Below are 16,013 nucleotides of genomic sequence, written 5' to 3'. Positions count from 1 at the left end.
TTAGGTTTCTTTTAAATATTTCCCCTCTCACCTTAAACCAATACCCTCTAGTTTTGGACTCCCCACCCTGGGCAAAAGGCCTTGTCTATTTACCCTATTCATGCCCCTTATGATTTTGTAAATTGTAAGATTCTGACTATAATACTATTTAAACCGGAAAAGGAAGATGGTCATTGATAAATAATCAAATGTTTAGAGGGTGCATACCCCAGAGAGATAAACTGCATTATGCATATCAGACCACACATGGGGATTGTGTACAGTTTTGGTTCCTTTACTTGAGAAAGGATATCATTGCATTGGAGGCAGTTCAGAGGAGTTTCATTTCAGAGGTGAGAAGTTGACTTCTGGAGAGAGATTGTCCAGTTTAGGCCTCTACATGAGGTTGATCTAATTGAGGTGTATCATTTGGAAACTGGACATGAGGAATGTCAAATAAGCCATGATCCTGTTGAATTGTGGAGCAGCCCTGGAGTGGCCAAATGGCCTACTCCTGTTCCTATTTCTTATGCAAAAATAGTAATAAGATGGGCTTAGAGAGAGTATTTCCTCCAGTGGAGCAAAAGAGAATGAGAGGCCATAGTTTGAGGACGAGGGTTAGCAGATTTAAAATGCAGTTGAGGAGGAATTATTTATTCAAAAGTTTGTGAATCTGTGGAATTCACTAACCCACAGTACTGTCTATGGATGCCAGGATATTGACTAAATTTATGGAGGAGATAGTCAGATTTTTAATTAGTAATGGGTTGAAGGGTTATGGGTAGCAGGCAAGAAAATGGAGTCAATGCCAAAATGAGATCAGCCATTATTGTATCAAAAGATGGAGCAGGTTTTAGGGCCTGAATAGCCTACTCTTGCATCTAGTTCTCACATTCTATGTGGTGTGGGGAGAGGTTGCAAAGGCCAGGAATATATTTCATTACAAATGACAAAAGTACTTGAAGGATGGACAGCAACAAATATAATCCTATATAAATAAAGGAATCATAGAACATGTGTTTGGAATCAGTTCAGTGTTAGTGATGGAAAAGATAAAAATACATTTTTCCAGGAAAAAAGAAGACACCAGCACCTACCTGTGTACTAGATCAATCAAAACCAGCCATGAAGAGGTCTTCACAGTACACTTAGTGGGAAGGAAACAAGAAGAAAAGCTATTGAGGGAACATAGGTGGCATGGGACTTGGGAATGGATTTTAATTCCCCAAGTACTTCAGAGTTATGTTTGATGGCAAATCTGACCTTTACCAGCCCACTTCTTTAACAGTTTAACAGAAACAAGCAGGAATGCAACCAGCAAGGGCTGTCGACTGAACCCATACAAATTTAAGCATAGATGCTGAGTCTTCCAGGTCTCATCAAACTCAGTGTCAGAAGGGAGATTAGGATTCACAGAGAAGTTAAGTGCCGCTATAGCAGCATTTTCCTTATCAATCCAAGCTTACTTCCTGATCCCTTCTCTTGAATGGGACTCCTTTCCATAAAAAATACCCTCTGAACTCTCCCAACCAAGATTTGACTCTACCAATGGGGTCTAGAGATTCCAACCCATTGGAACCTCTTGTGTTCCCATTAGCAACTGCAGGCTGATAACCCAGGCTAGTCTTCTCTGCAGCGCCCCCAACCGACTGTAAGTCAGAAATGCCAGTTAGACTCATTTTGCTGTAAAAAGAATGTGGACGAAAACACCACTTCTACTCCCTCACAACCACTGATTCATAGGACTCGTTGTGAAAAGGAACAATGCAGTGTTTTTGGGAGGAGGACAGTAAGTAGCATTGACTTTCTATACCTAATCAGGGAATGATTCAAACTAGTAGTACATGACACTTAGATAAATTATTTAGATACGAATATAGGTGGTATGGTTAGTAAGCTTGCAGATGACACCAAAATTGATGTTGTAGTGGACAGTGATGAAGGTTGTCTAGCAGTATAACAAACCTTGATCAGATGGGCTAACAGGCCAAGGATTGGCAGACGGAGTTTAATTTAAATAGTGTGGCGTGCTGCATTTTGTAAGCCAAACCAGGGCAGGACTTATACAGTTAGTGGTACGGCCATAGAGAGCGTTGCTGACAAAGAGACCTTGGGCTGGCGGTGCATAGTTCTTGAAAGACAGAGTGGTGAAGAAGATGTTTGGCACGTTTGCCTTCATTGGTCAATGCATTGAGTATAGGAGTTGGGATGTCATGTTGTGGCTGCACAGGACATTGGTGAGACATAATGGGAATTGCAGATGCTGGAGAATCCAAGATAATAAAGTGTGAAGCTGGATGAACACAGCAGGTCCAGCAGCATCTCAGGAGCACAAAAGCTGACGTTTCGGGCCTAGACTCTTCATCAGAGAGGGGGATAGGGAGAGGGTTCTGGAATAAATAGGGAGAGAGGGGGAGGCGGATCAAAGATGGAGAGAAAAGAAGATAGGTGGAGAGGAGAGTATAGGTGGGGAGGTAGGAAGGGGATAGGTCAGTCCAGGGAAGACGGACAGGTCAAGGAGGTAGGATGAGGTTAGTAGGTAGGAAATGGAGGTGCAGCTTGGGGTGGGAGGAAGGGCTGGGTGAGAGGAAGAACAGGTTAAGGAGGCAGAGACAGGCTGGGCTTGTTTTGGGATGCAGTGGGGGGAGGGGATGAACTGGGCTGGTTTTAGGATGCGGTGGGGGAAGGGGAGATTTTGAAGTCCACATTGATACCATTGGGCTGCAGGGTTCCCAAGCGGAATATGAGTTGCTGTTCCTGCAACCTTCGGGAGGCATCACTGTGGCACTGCAGGAGGCCAATGATGGACATGTCATCTAAAGAATGGGAGGGGGAGTTGAAATGGTTCGCGACTGGGAGGTGCAGTTGTTTATTGCGAACCGAGCGGAGATGTTCTGCAAAGCGGTCCCCAAGCCTCCACTTGGTTTCCCCAATATAGAGGAAGCCACACCAGGTACAATGGATGCAGTATACCACATTGGCAGATGTGCGGGTGAACCTCTGCTTAATATGGAAAGTCATCTTGGGGCCTGGGATAGGGGTGAGGGAGGAGGTGTGGGGGCAAGTGTAGCACTTCCTGCGGTTGCAGGGGAAGGTGCCGCGTGTGGTGGGGTTGGAGGGCAGTGTGGAGCGAACAAGGGAGTCATGGAGAGAGTGGTCTCTCTGGAAAGCAGACAAGGGTGGGGATGGAAAAATGTCTTGGGTGGTGGGGTCGGATTGTAGATGGCGGAAGTGTCGGAGGATGATGCGTTGTATCCGGAGGTTGGTGGGGTGGTGTGTGAGAACGAGGGGGATCCTCTTTGGGCGGTTGTGGCGGGGGCGGGGTGTGAGGGATGTGTTGCGGGAAATGCGGGAGACGCGGTCAAGGGCGTTCTCGACCACTGTCGGGGGGGAGGTTGCGGTCCGTGAAGAACTTGGACATCTGGACTGTGCCGGAGTGGAATGCCTCATCCTGGGAGCAGATGCGGCAGAGGCGGAGGAATTGGGAATAGGGGATGGAATTTTTGCAGGAGGGTGGGTGGGAGGAGGTGTATTCTAGGTAGCTGTGGGAGTCGGTGGGCTTGAAATGGACATCAGTTACAAGCTGGTTGCCTGAGATGGAGACTGAGAGGTCCAGGAAGGTGAGGGATGTGTTGAAGATGGCCCAGACGAACTTGAGGTTGGGGCTGAAGGTGTTGGTGAAGTGGATGAACTGTTTGAGCTCCTCTGGGGAGCAAGAGGCGGCACCGATACCGTCATCAATGTCACAGAGGAAGAGGTGGAGTTTGGGGCCTGTGTAGGTGCGGTAGAGGGACTGTTCCACGTAACCTACGAAGAGGCAGGCAAGCTCGGGCCCATGCAGGTGCCCATGGCCACCCCCTTTGTCTGTAGGAAGTGGGAGGAATCGAAAGAGAAGTTGTTGAGGGTCAGGATGAGTTCGGCTAGGCGGATGAGGGTGTCGGTGGAGGGGGACTGGTCGGGCCTGCGGGACAGGAAGAAGCGGAGGGCTTTGAGGCCATCTGCATCCGGAACACAGGTGTAAAGGGACTGGACGTCCATGGTGAAAATGAGGTGTTGGGGGCCAGGGAATTGGAAGTTCTGGAGGATGTGGAGGGCGTGGGTGGTGTCACCGACGTAGGTAGGGAGTTCCTGGAACAAAGGGGAGAAAATGGAGTCCAGATAGGTGGAGATGAGTTCGGTGGGGCAGGAACAGGCTGAGACAATGGGTCGACCAGGGCAGGCAAGTTTGTGGATTTTGGGAAGGAGATAGAAACGGGCCGTGCGGGGTTGGGGAATAATAAGGTTGGAGGCTGTGGGTGGGAGGTCCCCTGAGGTGATGAGGTCATGAATGGTATTGGAGATGATGGTTTGGTGCTCCGGGGTGGGGTCATGATCAAGGGTGCGGTCGGAGGAGTTGTCAGAGAGTTGTCGTGTGGCCTCGGCGATGTAGAGGTCAGTGCGCCATACTACCACTGCGCCACCCTTGTCTGCGGGTTTGATGGTGAGGTTGGGGTTGGAGCGGAGGGAGTGGAGGGCAGCCAATTCTGAAGGGGAAAGGTTGGAGTGGGTGAGAGGGATGGAGAGGTTGAGGCGGTTGGTGAGTTCACTTTTAGAATACTACATTCAATTCTGGCCTCCCTGCTATAGGAAAGATGCCGTTAAACTTGGAGGGGTTCAGAAAAGATTTCGAAGGATGTTTTCCGGATTGGAGGGTTTAGGCTGTAGGGACAGGCTCAATAGGCTAAACATTTTTATCCCTGGAAAATCAGAGGCTGAGGGGTGACCTTACAGAGGTTTATAAAATCATAAGGGGCTTGGATAAGGTGAACATTAAGATCATTTACCCAGTACAGGGGAGTCTAAAAACTAGAGGGCATAGATTTAAAGTGAGAAGGGAAGATTTGAAAAGGACCTGAGGGGCAACCTTTTCATGCAGAGGGTAGTGTGTGAATGGAACGAGCTGGCAGAGGACGTGGTGGAGGTTGGTACAATTGCAACATTTAAAAGTCATTTGGATGGGTACATGAATAGGAAAGGTTTAGAGGGAAATGGGCCAAATGCTAGCAAATAGGACTAGATTGGTTTAGGATAACTGGTTGGCCCGATCACATGGACTGAAAGGTCTGCTTCTACACTGCATAACTCTATGACAAAAATCAGAAGTAACTAGTGCAAAAGTTACAAATCAGTAGCAAACCTTTTTTGTGAGATTGTCAAAAAATGCCCTGTACATATGCATGAGTATGTATTTGAAAGTGCAATAAAGGTTATTACATTTTTTTACAGTATACGTTTTTTTACAGTTTTGACTGTAGAAATATTACAACATTTAATTAAAATTTCAATGGTACTTCCATTAACCCACCACTACCCCATCTAATATTCCAAATGCTAACATAAGGTTATTATGATACCGCATACCATCCAAGTTCATTCATGTCGTTCCTGTAAAGTTAAACATTTTCACATTCCAATCTTTCACGTCAGAATTCTTTTCACCCTATTTGATAAGAAAGCCAACAATACCAAGTAATAATATTTCAAAAGCATATTTTAGCGGTGATAGTTATCTAATGTCATTCACTGAATTATTAGGAAAGTTCACAACTTTAATCATAGAAATGTCACATTTTGTAATGCCTACTGTCATCAAACAACTCAATTACATGCAGCAACAGACACTGAAATGTAGGAATATTATAGCAGCAAATTTGCCAGAGGCTTAACTGCAACTTGCGATTTAAAATTTTCAGGATACAATATCTGTTCTTTAAATTGCTTTGAATGAAAATGCAAAAATCATTTTAAGAAATGAATAAATTACTTTGGTATGCTGAGTTCTCACCTTGCAGGGCATGCCTGTACATTGCAGGAGATGACTCCAGTGGCTGGTCGACTCCTTGGATTGCAGAAAGAGAGGTTTACTTGAGCACGAAGATCACGGTAACATGCTACTTTTGTTGCCATCCGACCTACAGTGAACAAAAGCACATTTTTATGCACTTCACCAAAAGAATCAATGCGTTTATTGAGATTTTAAGTTACGCATTTGCAAGTTGTTTTAGCAACGTTTCATTGGTGCACAGAATGATATAGTTAAATAGTTAAATCTACAATTATATTATAGACAGATGGTTTCCACTGTCAGAGGGAATGGAAGAGAGCATCTGATAGAGTGCTGATCAAGCTTGTCTGGTTTTATCAGTGAACTGCTTTTGCTTTTGTAGTGTCGTGCTGAGTGTCATAGAGTCATAGAGATGTACAGCATGGAAACAGACCCTTTGGTCCAACATGTCCATGTTGACCAGATATCCGATATAAATACAGTCCCATTTGCCAACATTTGGCCCATATCCCTCTAAACCATTCCTATTCACATATCCTCCCAGGTGCCTGTTGAATTGTAATTATACCAGCCTGCACCACATCCTCTGGCAACTCATTCCATACACACACTACCCTCTGTGTGAAAAAGCTGGCCCTGAGGTTCCTTTTATCCCTTTCCCCTCTCACCTTAAACCTATGCTGTCTATTCTGGACTCACCTACCCCCACTCACCCACCAATACCTTGCTTATTTACCCTATCCATGCCCCTCATGATTTTATAAGTCTTTATAAGGTCATCCCTCAGGCAACAACACAGTTTCAGTCTGCAATAAAGCTGATTATTTCCAGAACTCCAACTACAATAAGCTTCACTGATTTCACTACTGCATTTCACTGAGGAATTCTTCATGAAGTTTCCAGCTAAACAAATCTTCTAGTTGTTTTTCTCTTTGATAACTATATCTTATACAGAATACCAGCTCCCAAGCTGCAGCAAAGGTAACAGATTTAGCATTTTCTCTATTTCAGCCGCAAATTCGGTTTTATCTCTTGACTCTCAAGATGCAACAAACAACAACAGTCCTAAAGCCAACACAATCTCTTTCCAAACATTAACCAATCGTGCCGGTTGTCTATGTTCCAATTAAATTCACAGAGATAACTTAAAACAAAATATCTCACAAAGCTCCAATATCTCCATGGCATTGTGATACATACAGCTTGTTGTCAGGTAGAAATGCAGATTAGCTACCTTTTATTTCCAAAACTTACCTTAATTTTGGGAATCGCATTAATTAACTTACGCTTTACTGAAATAATTGGAATCATGTCTCCAGTTCTTCAAGCAAGTAAACCCATCTATTATATTATCTTAACTTATCAGTCTTTATTCATTCACAGGATGAGGCCGTTGCTAGCTAGGCAGCATTTATTGCCCATTCCTCATTGCCCAGAGGGCAGTTAAGAGTCACATATAGGCCAGACCAGGTAAGGATGGCAGTTGCCTGCCCTAAAAGACATTGGTGAGCCAGATGGGTTTTTCTGACAATCGGCAATGGCTTCAGGGTCATCATTTGACTCTTAATTCCAAATATTTTATTGAATTAAAATTCTACCATCTGCCATGGCAGGATTTGAACCCAGGTGCCCAGAAAGTTGTCTTAGTCTCTCAACTAATGGTCCGGCAATAATAGCACTGCACCATCACCTCCCCTAAGTCAGTATAGCCTCACTTTTTGCAGTGTAATAAACTCCAAGCTTTGATGAACTACAGTTATAAATTGTACAGTTAACTGACAAAGAAACAGTTAGATTCTAAAACATACGCACCATGATCGAGATACTCATAACAGCCTGCAGTGATCATAATGTTGTTTTCTTTTTCAAATTGTAAAAGCAAGTAGGTAACCCAGGGATTCAATAACAAGAGCCAGCCAGAGCACAGACATCAAAGACGAGGTATATATGTAAAAGCCAAGCAGCACCATGGAAAACAAAGAGGAGAGGACAGATGACAGGATTAAGGGAATAAAAGTTCACAGACACTACATGCAAGACAATGAGGTAAAATCCAGATCGTGACAGTGGAAGACAGGCACAATGACCAAAAGGGTTTCTTTTGGGGGGGGTGGGGGTAGGTGCCAAAGTAGGGAAATGCAGAAAGAATTATGTTAACACAACTATACAAACACAAATTGTTGCCGTGAGGAGCCTGAGAAGAGATCATTGGCAGGGAAGATAGGACTTCAGGCAAAAGGAAAATGTTGGAAGAATAGGAATTTCAAATGAGAATGTCATCAAAGGACATCAGCTTTCAAAACAGTCGAAATGTTCTTACAAAAAGAGATTGACAAAACTTTAGCTTTCATTTTGCTGTTACTGCACACGATACTGATTTGCTGTGCTTCTGAATGACGATAGGTACGTTTCTTTCCCCACTTGCTTCACCAGAGAACATAAATTAAGTCCATCCATTATTTTGGGAAAAGAAGCAAGCAAAACAGAATTTATAGACTACAAAGCCTTGATTTCAGAATACTCTGAATAACTTAAGTTTTGAGGCACAAATCATTGCTTATTCATGTATTTGTGTTAATCAATTATTTTCAATGCAAGTATTTTACTTAGTGTTGGCAAACCATTTTAGTTTTTTTAACTTCAAACAGCATAATTCAGTAAGCTGTCACATAGCAACATTTTAAAAAAATCTATGGCAAGTTCATTGAAAAAACAGGGAATTTGTATGAATAATTTAGTTCTAATTTAGCAACAAAAGTAAGTTCCATCCTTGTTCATATTAGATTCAAAAAAAACTAAATTACGCTAAACATTGATTAAAAACAATTCTTTCAAAATTATTTTTGAGATTTTTCTTCTAGTTAAACAAATATTTATGCCATTGTAATCTTAAAATATTTAGTTAAAATTAAACTAGATTCAATAGATTATTCTTATGGTCAAATAGAGGGCAAGGGCAAAATCTCAGGCTGAATGAATTCATGCACCACCCACAAATTCATTATTAAGATTCCATAAAACCTAGGTCTAGTTCTCATTCCCATTTCAAATAGGACAAACCTCATAGATGCTACATTACTTACAGAAATGTAGTAAGGGAGGTAAAGGTAGGGAGAAAGGGAAATTAGTAAATACATACAAGACTTGCAGCATTTCATCACAGAAGGATCTACAATGGTGAACTGAACCAAAACAGCATCAAAATCTTGTACTCAAATAAAAGAATTAATCAGGAAAACAGTATAAAATGTTTTGTTTCCATTTGATAATATGCAGTGGTCAGCATGCTAACTGATGAAATTATATTTGACATTTTGAATGAATGTATCCATTGTGAAAATAATATAGCCAGTGTGTTTGTTCACTTCATTAAACATTCAAGACGAACTGGACATTTCTTAATAAAGGGCATCATTCACATGTAAAACTTTGGAAGACTGATCTTTTGCAAGGTTTGACAAGAATGCCGGAAATCATTTCTTACCGTAGCATCATTAGTGAATCATTTAACTGACAGGCTTCAATTTGATTTGCAGCAATCTACCATTCTGTATAGGAGAGACACAAGATTGTGCTTGTTTAAAACAGCACTCTGCAGTGAAATATATGAGGGTCTACATTAATTTCTCTGCTCTTCCAACTGCAAGAAGAATAATGGCTCTATATGTTGTTTGAGCAGGGAATCAAACAGTTTCAGGTGTGGATGGTGGTGGGGGAGGTGATGGGGATGCAGTACAGTGACAAAGACAGCAATCAATAAAGAAAAAACAATAATGAGTGTGGTAAAGCAGACCACCAGGAAGTGAGGTCTTGAACACAGGACACACTTAAAGATGCACAGGCCAAAATATTTACTGTGGCAATGTACCTAGCAACGTTTGTCATTGATTAGACTTTACCTAAGGAGTTTAGGTTTTCAAATGTTTTGTGTGGTATTTGCCAAAAAATGTACTCTGAAAATATTGCAGTAGGGTAAACTGAGCATTTGGGAGAACGAATCATATTCATCTGTGCCAATGAGACTGAATGATAGCGAAATGAACAAGCATAACAGCTATAAAAAAAGAAGCTGCTGCAAAAGTTCAGCAGGTCCGGCAGCATCTGTGAAGAAAAATCAGAGTTAACATTTTGGGTGCGGTGACCCTCAGCACCTGCAGTTCTTTTGGTTTTTATTTAGTGTAAGAGCTGTAAAGCACTGTGCCAATGGAAATCAGAAAGGTCAACTTCTACCTTAAACATACTCAAAGACTGAGCTTTCACAGCCTTCTATGGTTGAGGTGACCCTCAGCACCTGCAGTTCTTTTGGTTTTTATTTAGTGTAAGAGCTGTAAACCACTGTGCCAATGGAAATCAGAAAGGTCAACTTCTACCTTAAACATACTCAAAGACTGAGTTTTCACAGCCTTCTATGGTTGAGAATTCCAAAGATTCACAACTCTAAGCAAAAGATTTTGTTCTGTTCTGGGACTTAAGTGACTTCCTTGTTATTTTAAATTTGCTGCCTTGTTCTAGATTCTACAACTAGGAGAAACATCTTACCTGTATCTACTGTATCCATCCCTTCAAGTGTTTTGTAGATTTCAATGAAATCACCTCTCACTCTTCAAAATTCTAGAGAATACAGATCCAATTTTCCCAATCTCTCTCTCTAGGCTAATCCCCCAATCCTGGATGTAAGTCCAGTGAACCTCTGTTCCACTTCCTCTATGTCAATAATATCTTAACTGAGATAAGGAGACCAAAGTACACAGTGCTCCAAGTCCAGTCCAAACTCCAATGCAAGTGAAGCAAGATTTCATCACTGCTGTACACAAATCCTCTTGTAATACAGACAAACATTCCAGTCTTCCTAATAGCTTGTTGCACCTAGCTTTCATTGAATTACTGATGAAGACTCCTTGGTCTCTTTATACATCTACACTATTCAAACTCTTACCATTTAAGAAATATTCTGCATTTCCTTCAGAAAAATTGATTACCTCACCTTCGTCCAGACTGTAATTCCATATGCCATCTTCTCACCTATTCAGTAAACCTGTCCAAATCTTCTTCAGAGCATACATCCTACACATCTTTGTAACATCTGCATATTTGGAAAATATTACTTTTGGACCCCCAATGCCAAATCATTGATAAATGTTGTGCACAGCTGGGGTCCTAGTATCCTCGTGTTATCACTTTAGTCACAGTTTGCCAACCTGAGGCTGACCCATTTATTTCTACTTTCTGTTCCCTGTACGCTAATCCAACATTAACTGAAGCCACAACATTACCTCCTATCACATGTGGGCTATATTTTTTTCTAACCAGTCTCCTTTAGGGGATTTGATTAAAAGCTTTCTGAAAAAAGATAAGTATACCAGTGATCAGGACATAGCAAGAACTGCAGATGCTGGAGTCAGAGTCAACACAGTGTGGAGCTGGAGGAACGCACGAGGTCAGGCAGCATCAGAGGAACAGGCAAGTTGATGTTTTGGTTTGGGACCCTTCTTCAGAACTGGTGAGGGGGAAGGGAGCTGGGAAATAAAGAAAGGGAGGGGTGGTGGGGCTGGGGGAAGGTAGGTGGAATGATGATAGGTGGAGGCAGGAAGGGGGTGGTGGGGATACTTGGTGCTCCCGATGTGGCCTCCTCTACATCGGTGAAACCAAGCAGAGACTCCGGGGCCGTTTCATGGAGCATCTGTGCTCTATATACAATAATTGACAACACCTTCCAGTTGCTAACCATTTTAACCCTCCCTCCCACTCCCTTGATGACATATCTATCTTGGGCCACTTCCAGTACTACTATGATGCCTCACACAAACTGGAGGAGCAGCATCTCACATTCCACCTCGGGAACCTACAGCCCGGTGGCCTAAACATGAAATTGACCAGTTTTAAAATCTACCCATCCCCTGGCCGCATTCCACATCCAAACCTCCCTGTCATCCCTGCTTCCTTGACCTAACACAGCCTGTCTATCTTCTCTCCCAACTATCTGCCCCTCCCACCTCAATGACCAATCCCCACCACTCCCTACCTGCACTCACCCATCCCACTTAGCTTCTCCAGCCCCACCCCCCTCCCTCTATTTATTTCCCAGCCACAGGTCCCGGCCTGAAACGTCAATTTTCCTGCTCACCTGATGCTGCCTGACCTGCCGTGTTCCTCCAGGTCCATGCTGTGTTGATATTGGTGATCAGTGCAGATTAGGAGGAATGTTGCTGGTTAGGTAATGGTCTGTAACTGTCCATTTACTCTCTCACTCTTCTTATGTAGAGGGGCAACATTTGTTGCTTTTCAATTTGTGGGACGTTTTCAAAATCTATAGAGTTTTGGAAGATCATTACCAATGCATTGACAATCTCTAAACTATCTCCTCAATACTCTGGGTTGGAGGTTATCAGGTCATGTGGATTTATCAACTTTCAGCCCTATTAATTTCTCCAGTACAATCTTCCGAGTGATAGCATTTTTCCTTTAATTCCTTGCACGCAAGTAATAATCAGATCTCTAGTTCTGGGAGATTTTTGTGTCTTCCAAGTGAAACAGACACAAAGCAACGACTGATCGCAAAATGGCGGCACAGCAGGATGCTCTAGTCAGAGCTCCTATAGCAGAGTGAGAATGGGTTGAGTTCCACAGCGGCCATGGTGTGAAGATAGGCTGATTCCCGTGGTACAGCGAGCAGGCCAATTTGTGGGATGAGTCCCACAGTGGTGACAGAGCAAGCGGACTGAGTCCTGGAGCAATGGCTGAGCGAGTCCTGGAAGGAGGCCGGAATGTACAGGCAGCATGGCATCATAGATCATAGAATCCCTACAGTGTGGAAACAGGCCCTTCAGCCCAACAAGTCCATACTGTCCCACAGAGCATCCCACCCTGACCCATCCTTCGTAAACCACCCAATGTACACATCCCTGAACACTATGGGCAATTCAGCATGGCCAATCCATCTAACCTGCACAATTTTGGATGTTTGGGGTCAGTCGGCATGGATTCATGTTGGAGAGGCACTGGAACTTAAGCACTTACAGTCACTTGTACTATCATTTTATACTTTTAAAACTTTGTTTGCATGCTAACCTTTTTTTGTGAATTCTGTAACAACACTTAAAAGTATTGTACCCAGGTACGCTGTACCTGAGATGGTGCTGAGAGGTGACATTACAAATTCTGCACTGCACTCATTTGAGTGCACATGGCAAAAAGGTTACTCTATTCTGAAAGTAGGCAAAGTCAGAAGTCACACGGCACCAGATTATAGTCGAGGGCGGCACGGCAGTTCAGTGGTTAGCACTGCCAGGGACCTGGGTTTGATTGCATCCTTGTGTGACTGTCTGTGTGGAGTATGCACATTCTCCGCATGTCTGCGTGGATTTCCTCCCGGTGCTCCGGTGTCCTCCCACAGTCCAAAGATGTTCAAGTTAGGTGGACTGGTAATGCTATATTGTCCATAGGGTGGAAAATGCAGAGATAGGGCAGGGGGTGGGTCTGGGTTGGATGCTCTTGGCAGGGGGGTTGGTGTGGGCTTGATGGGCCAACTGGCCTGCTCCCACACTGTAAGGGTTCTATGATTCTAGCCCAATAGGTTTATGGTGTTGTGTGACTTCTGTCTTTGTCTACCCTAGTCCAACACCAGCACCTCCACATCATATACTAAAAGTAGTCATTTAGCCTTTCTACTATTTTTCTATTGTCAATTACGCATTCCCCTTACACTACATGTAATGGGCCTACATTCATTTTGACCAAACATTTCCTTTTTACATAATTAAAGCAGCTTTCACAGCCCATTTTTGGTGCTTTTTGTTAGATTGCATTCACGTTCTATTTTCCTTTTCCTTTTCAGTTTGTTTGTCCTCCTTTGCTACGTTCTAAAAATTCCCAATCTTCAGATTTACTGCTATTTCTAGCAACTTTATCGATCCTGTTTTATAACTCTTACACAATTCTGACTTTTTTCAGTTTTTTGTACCATTAAGAATTGTGTAGTTGCTGCACGACATAAAATTAGTTTTGAAGAACTATCTATTGCCTTTATACAGCCAAGCATTTTGATACATTTCCCCAGTCTCCCTCAGCCAATTTCTTTTATTTAGATACAACAGTCTCACTTCAGATTGAAAATAAGAAGTTTATAATTTTGCCACGTAGCAAGTCAAATAATATGGAGTATTTTAAAAAAATCAGGAAAGGGTGACCAAAAAATTGGTCAAGACAAAGAAAATAAAATGAGAGAAAACTGGCACCAGATTGTAACAGTTACTACATGTATGCAAAATAAGGAATTAGGGAATGCTTAATCTAAAGGCTAAGGCAAGAGAAATTACGGGAAGCACTGCCAGAAAAGACACATTTCATCAAAACACATTTCATCTTGCACTTATCAGGACGATTGATAAGAATATAATTTCAAGAAGAGAACCAACATATGTGCATCCATGATAGGAGAGGGCTGATTGTTTGCAAATGGACCTTGGTCTTACTATGGTTTTCCAGTAAGGTAGAGTAAACTTTAAGAGATGTGGGTACACATATTCTCTATGTAGTCATGTATGTAATTACTCAAACTATGATTACAGTATCAATTATTTTTGAAAATCAAACTGTCAAGTGTAAAATCTATGAGGAAGTTCTGTGGCGAAAGTCTGTCTAGTGGTAGTGGAACATAGAGCTACAAAGGAAGGATTTTGATTGAAGATATTACTATTTGGGGCAACAAGGGTGGTTTTAACTAATGTGCACATGCACACCTATAAAACACAGACAAGACTTTTGTCAACACCTATCCCTGAGTTGGAGATTCATCTCAGACTCATCTTTAGCAGCTGGTCTAGCCCAATTCAAACTGCTCGGGCACATGTGAATGATTTCTTTCCACTTTACTGGGTTACAAAAGTCATTTCCATTGTTGGAATATTCCGGGGACAACTCATGCTGAGATCTAGTTACGACTGCATGGAGGTAACCTAATCAGATAACTCAATTAAAACTCTTGTATCTCATCAGCCAAGGTCAGGAAAGATATAAAAAAAGACATCAAACACGTTATTTACACCAGCTGGGGAACAGGATTCTTCTCCAGGAGAGGAGTAGCTTGGTTAGCTACTTCAAAGACACACTGGCTCCTGGGTTACCAACTTGTTTCTCCGGTTATGAATGTGTTGTCATTTCTTCATATTCCATGACTGCAAATATGAGGGCAATGTTAAGCAAATTGCAGATAGCACCAAGATTGGCAGAGCAATTAATAAGGAAGATGATGGTTGTGGGTTACAGGAAGGTTATAGACAGACTGGTCAGATGGACGACCAGTGGCAGATGGCACTTAACCTTGCATTGGAAAGAATGAGAAATGGCCTCAAATTTGACAACAGTGACATGATCTTTCCAACATCCATATGAATTGATATGGATAGATCAGACTGATGTTTTCTTCTTCCCAATCCTGCCCAACAGGGCCATGATTTTAACAGCAAGGATTGACAAATAAAAGTGGTAAAAAATTCACCAAAGAACTTGAACACAATGTTTTCTTTATCAATGAAAGGATCTCTATTCAAGTGCTGAAGAACATCCTTGAAAGGTGAATCGAACAGTTTAAATTAAACTGAAGTAACCTACAAAACAAAGGAAAGGAAACATTTAGTTTTTTTCCCTCTCTTCCTTCATCTGTACCCACTTCATTCTTCATTGAATGAAACCGTAATTGGCTGTAGCTAAGGTCTGCCTCCTAAGTTAACTACACTGAAGGCAAGTGGTTTAAATTGTGATTTTAAAAAAAATCTCCGGGATAACACAAATACTTTGGGGGACACATGTGTCATAGTGGTACAGTCCCTTCCTCTCGGTGAGGAGCAAGCAGTTTAGAAGAGATATGAGAGATCTTTTTTCACCCAGGGGCTGGTAGATACATGGAATGTGCTGCCAAGAGGATGGTAATGGCAACAGATACTCTTGCAACATTTAAAAGGCATCTGCATGAATACTTAAAATGTGTGCTATGGACCAAGTGCAGGTAGGTAGGATTATTGTTGTTTGGTGTCTGTTGGTCAGCTTAGACAGGGTAAACCAAAGGGTCTGTTTCTAAGCTGTATGACTCCATGACTCTAAGACATGTTGTGTTGGACAAGATTCAAGAACTTTGTATTCAGTACTGCATTCATCTTCTAGCTATCTATGTGGACTACTTATCAAAAGAACAATTCTCAAAATTAGAGTGTAA

General features: G+C 42.3%; 1 protein-coding gene across 1 annotated transcript in view; it reads right to left on the bottom strand.

Annotated features, from left to right (window-relative positions):
• LOC125460264 (A disintegrin and metalloproteinase with thrombospondin motifs 16-like) overlaps nt 1-16,013 on the bottom strand; it is a 233,485-nt gene that overhangs the window by 45,943 nt on the left and 171,529 nt on the right. Inside the window, exon 18 of the mRNA XM_048547520.2 lies at nt 5,804-5,930. Coding sequence (XP_048403477.2) covers nt 5,804-5,930 — 127 coding nt within the window. The remainder of the gene's footprint in view (nt 1-5,803; nt 5,931-16,013) is intronic.

This window comes from Stegostoma tigrinum, chromosome 2, assembly GCF_030684315.1.
Source record: "Stegostoma tigrinum isolate sSteTig4 chromosome 2, sSteTig4.hap1, whole genome shotgun sequence".
Lineage (NCBI taxonomy): Eukaryota > Metazoa > Chordata > Chondrichthyes > Orectolobiformes > Stegostomatidae > Stegostoma > Stegostoma tigrinum.
This window is presented reverse-complemented; position numbering and strand designations above follow the sequence as displayed.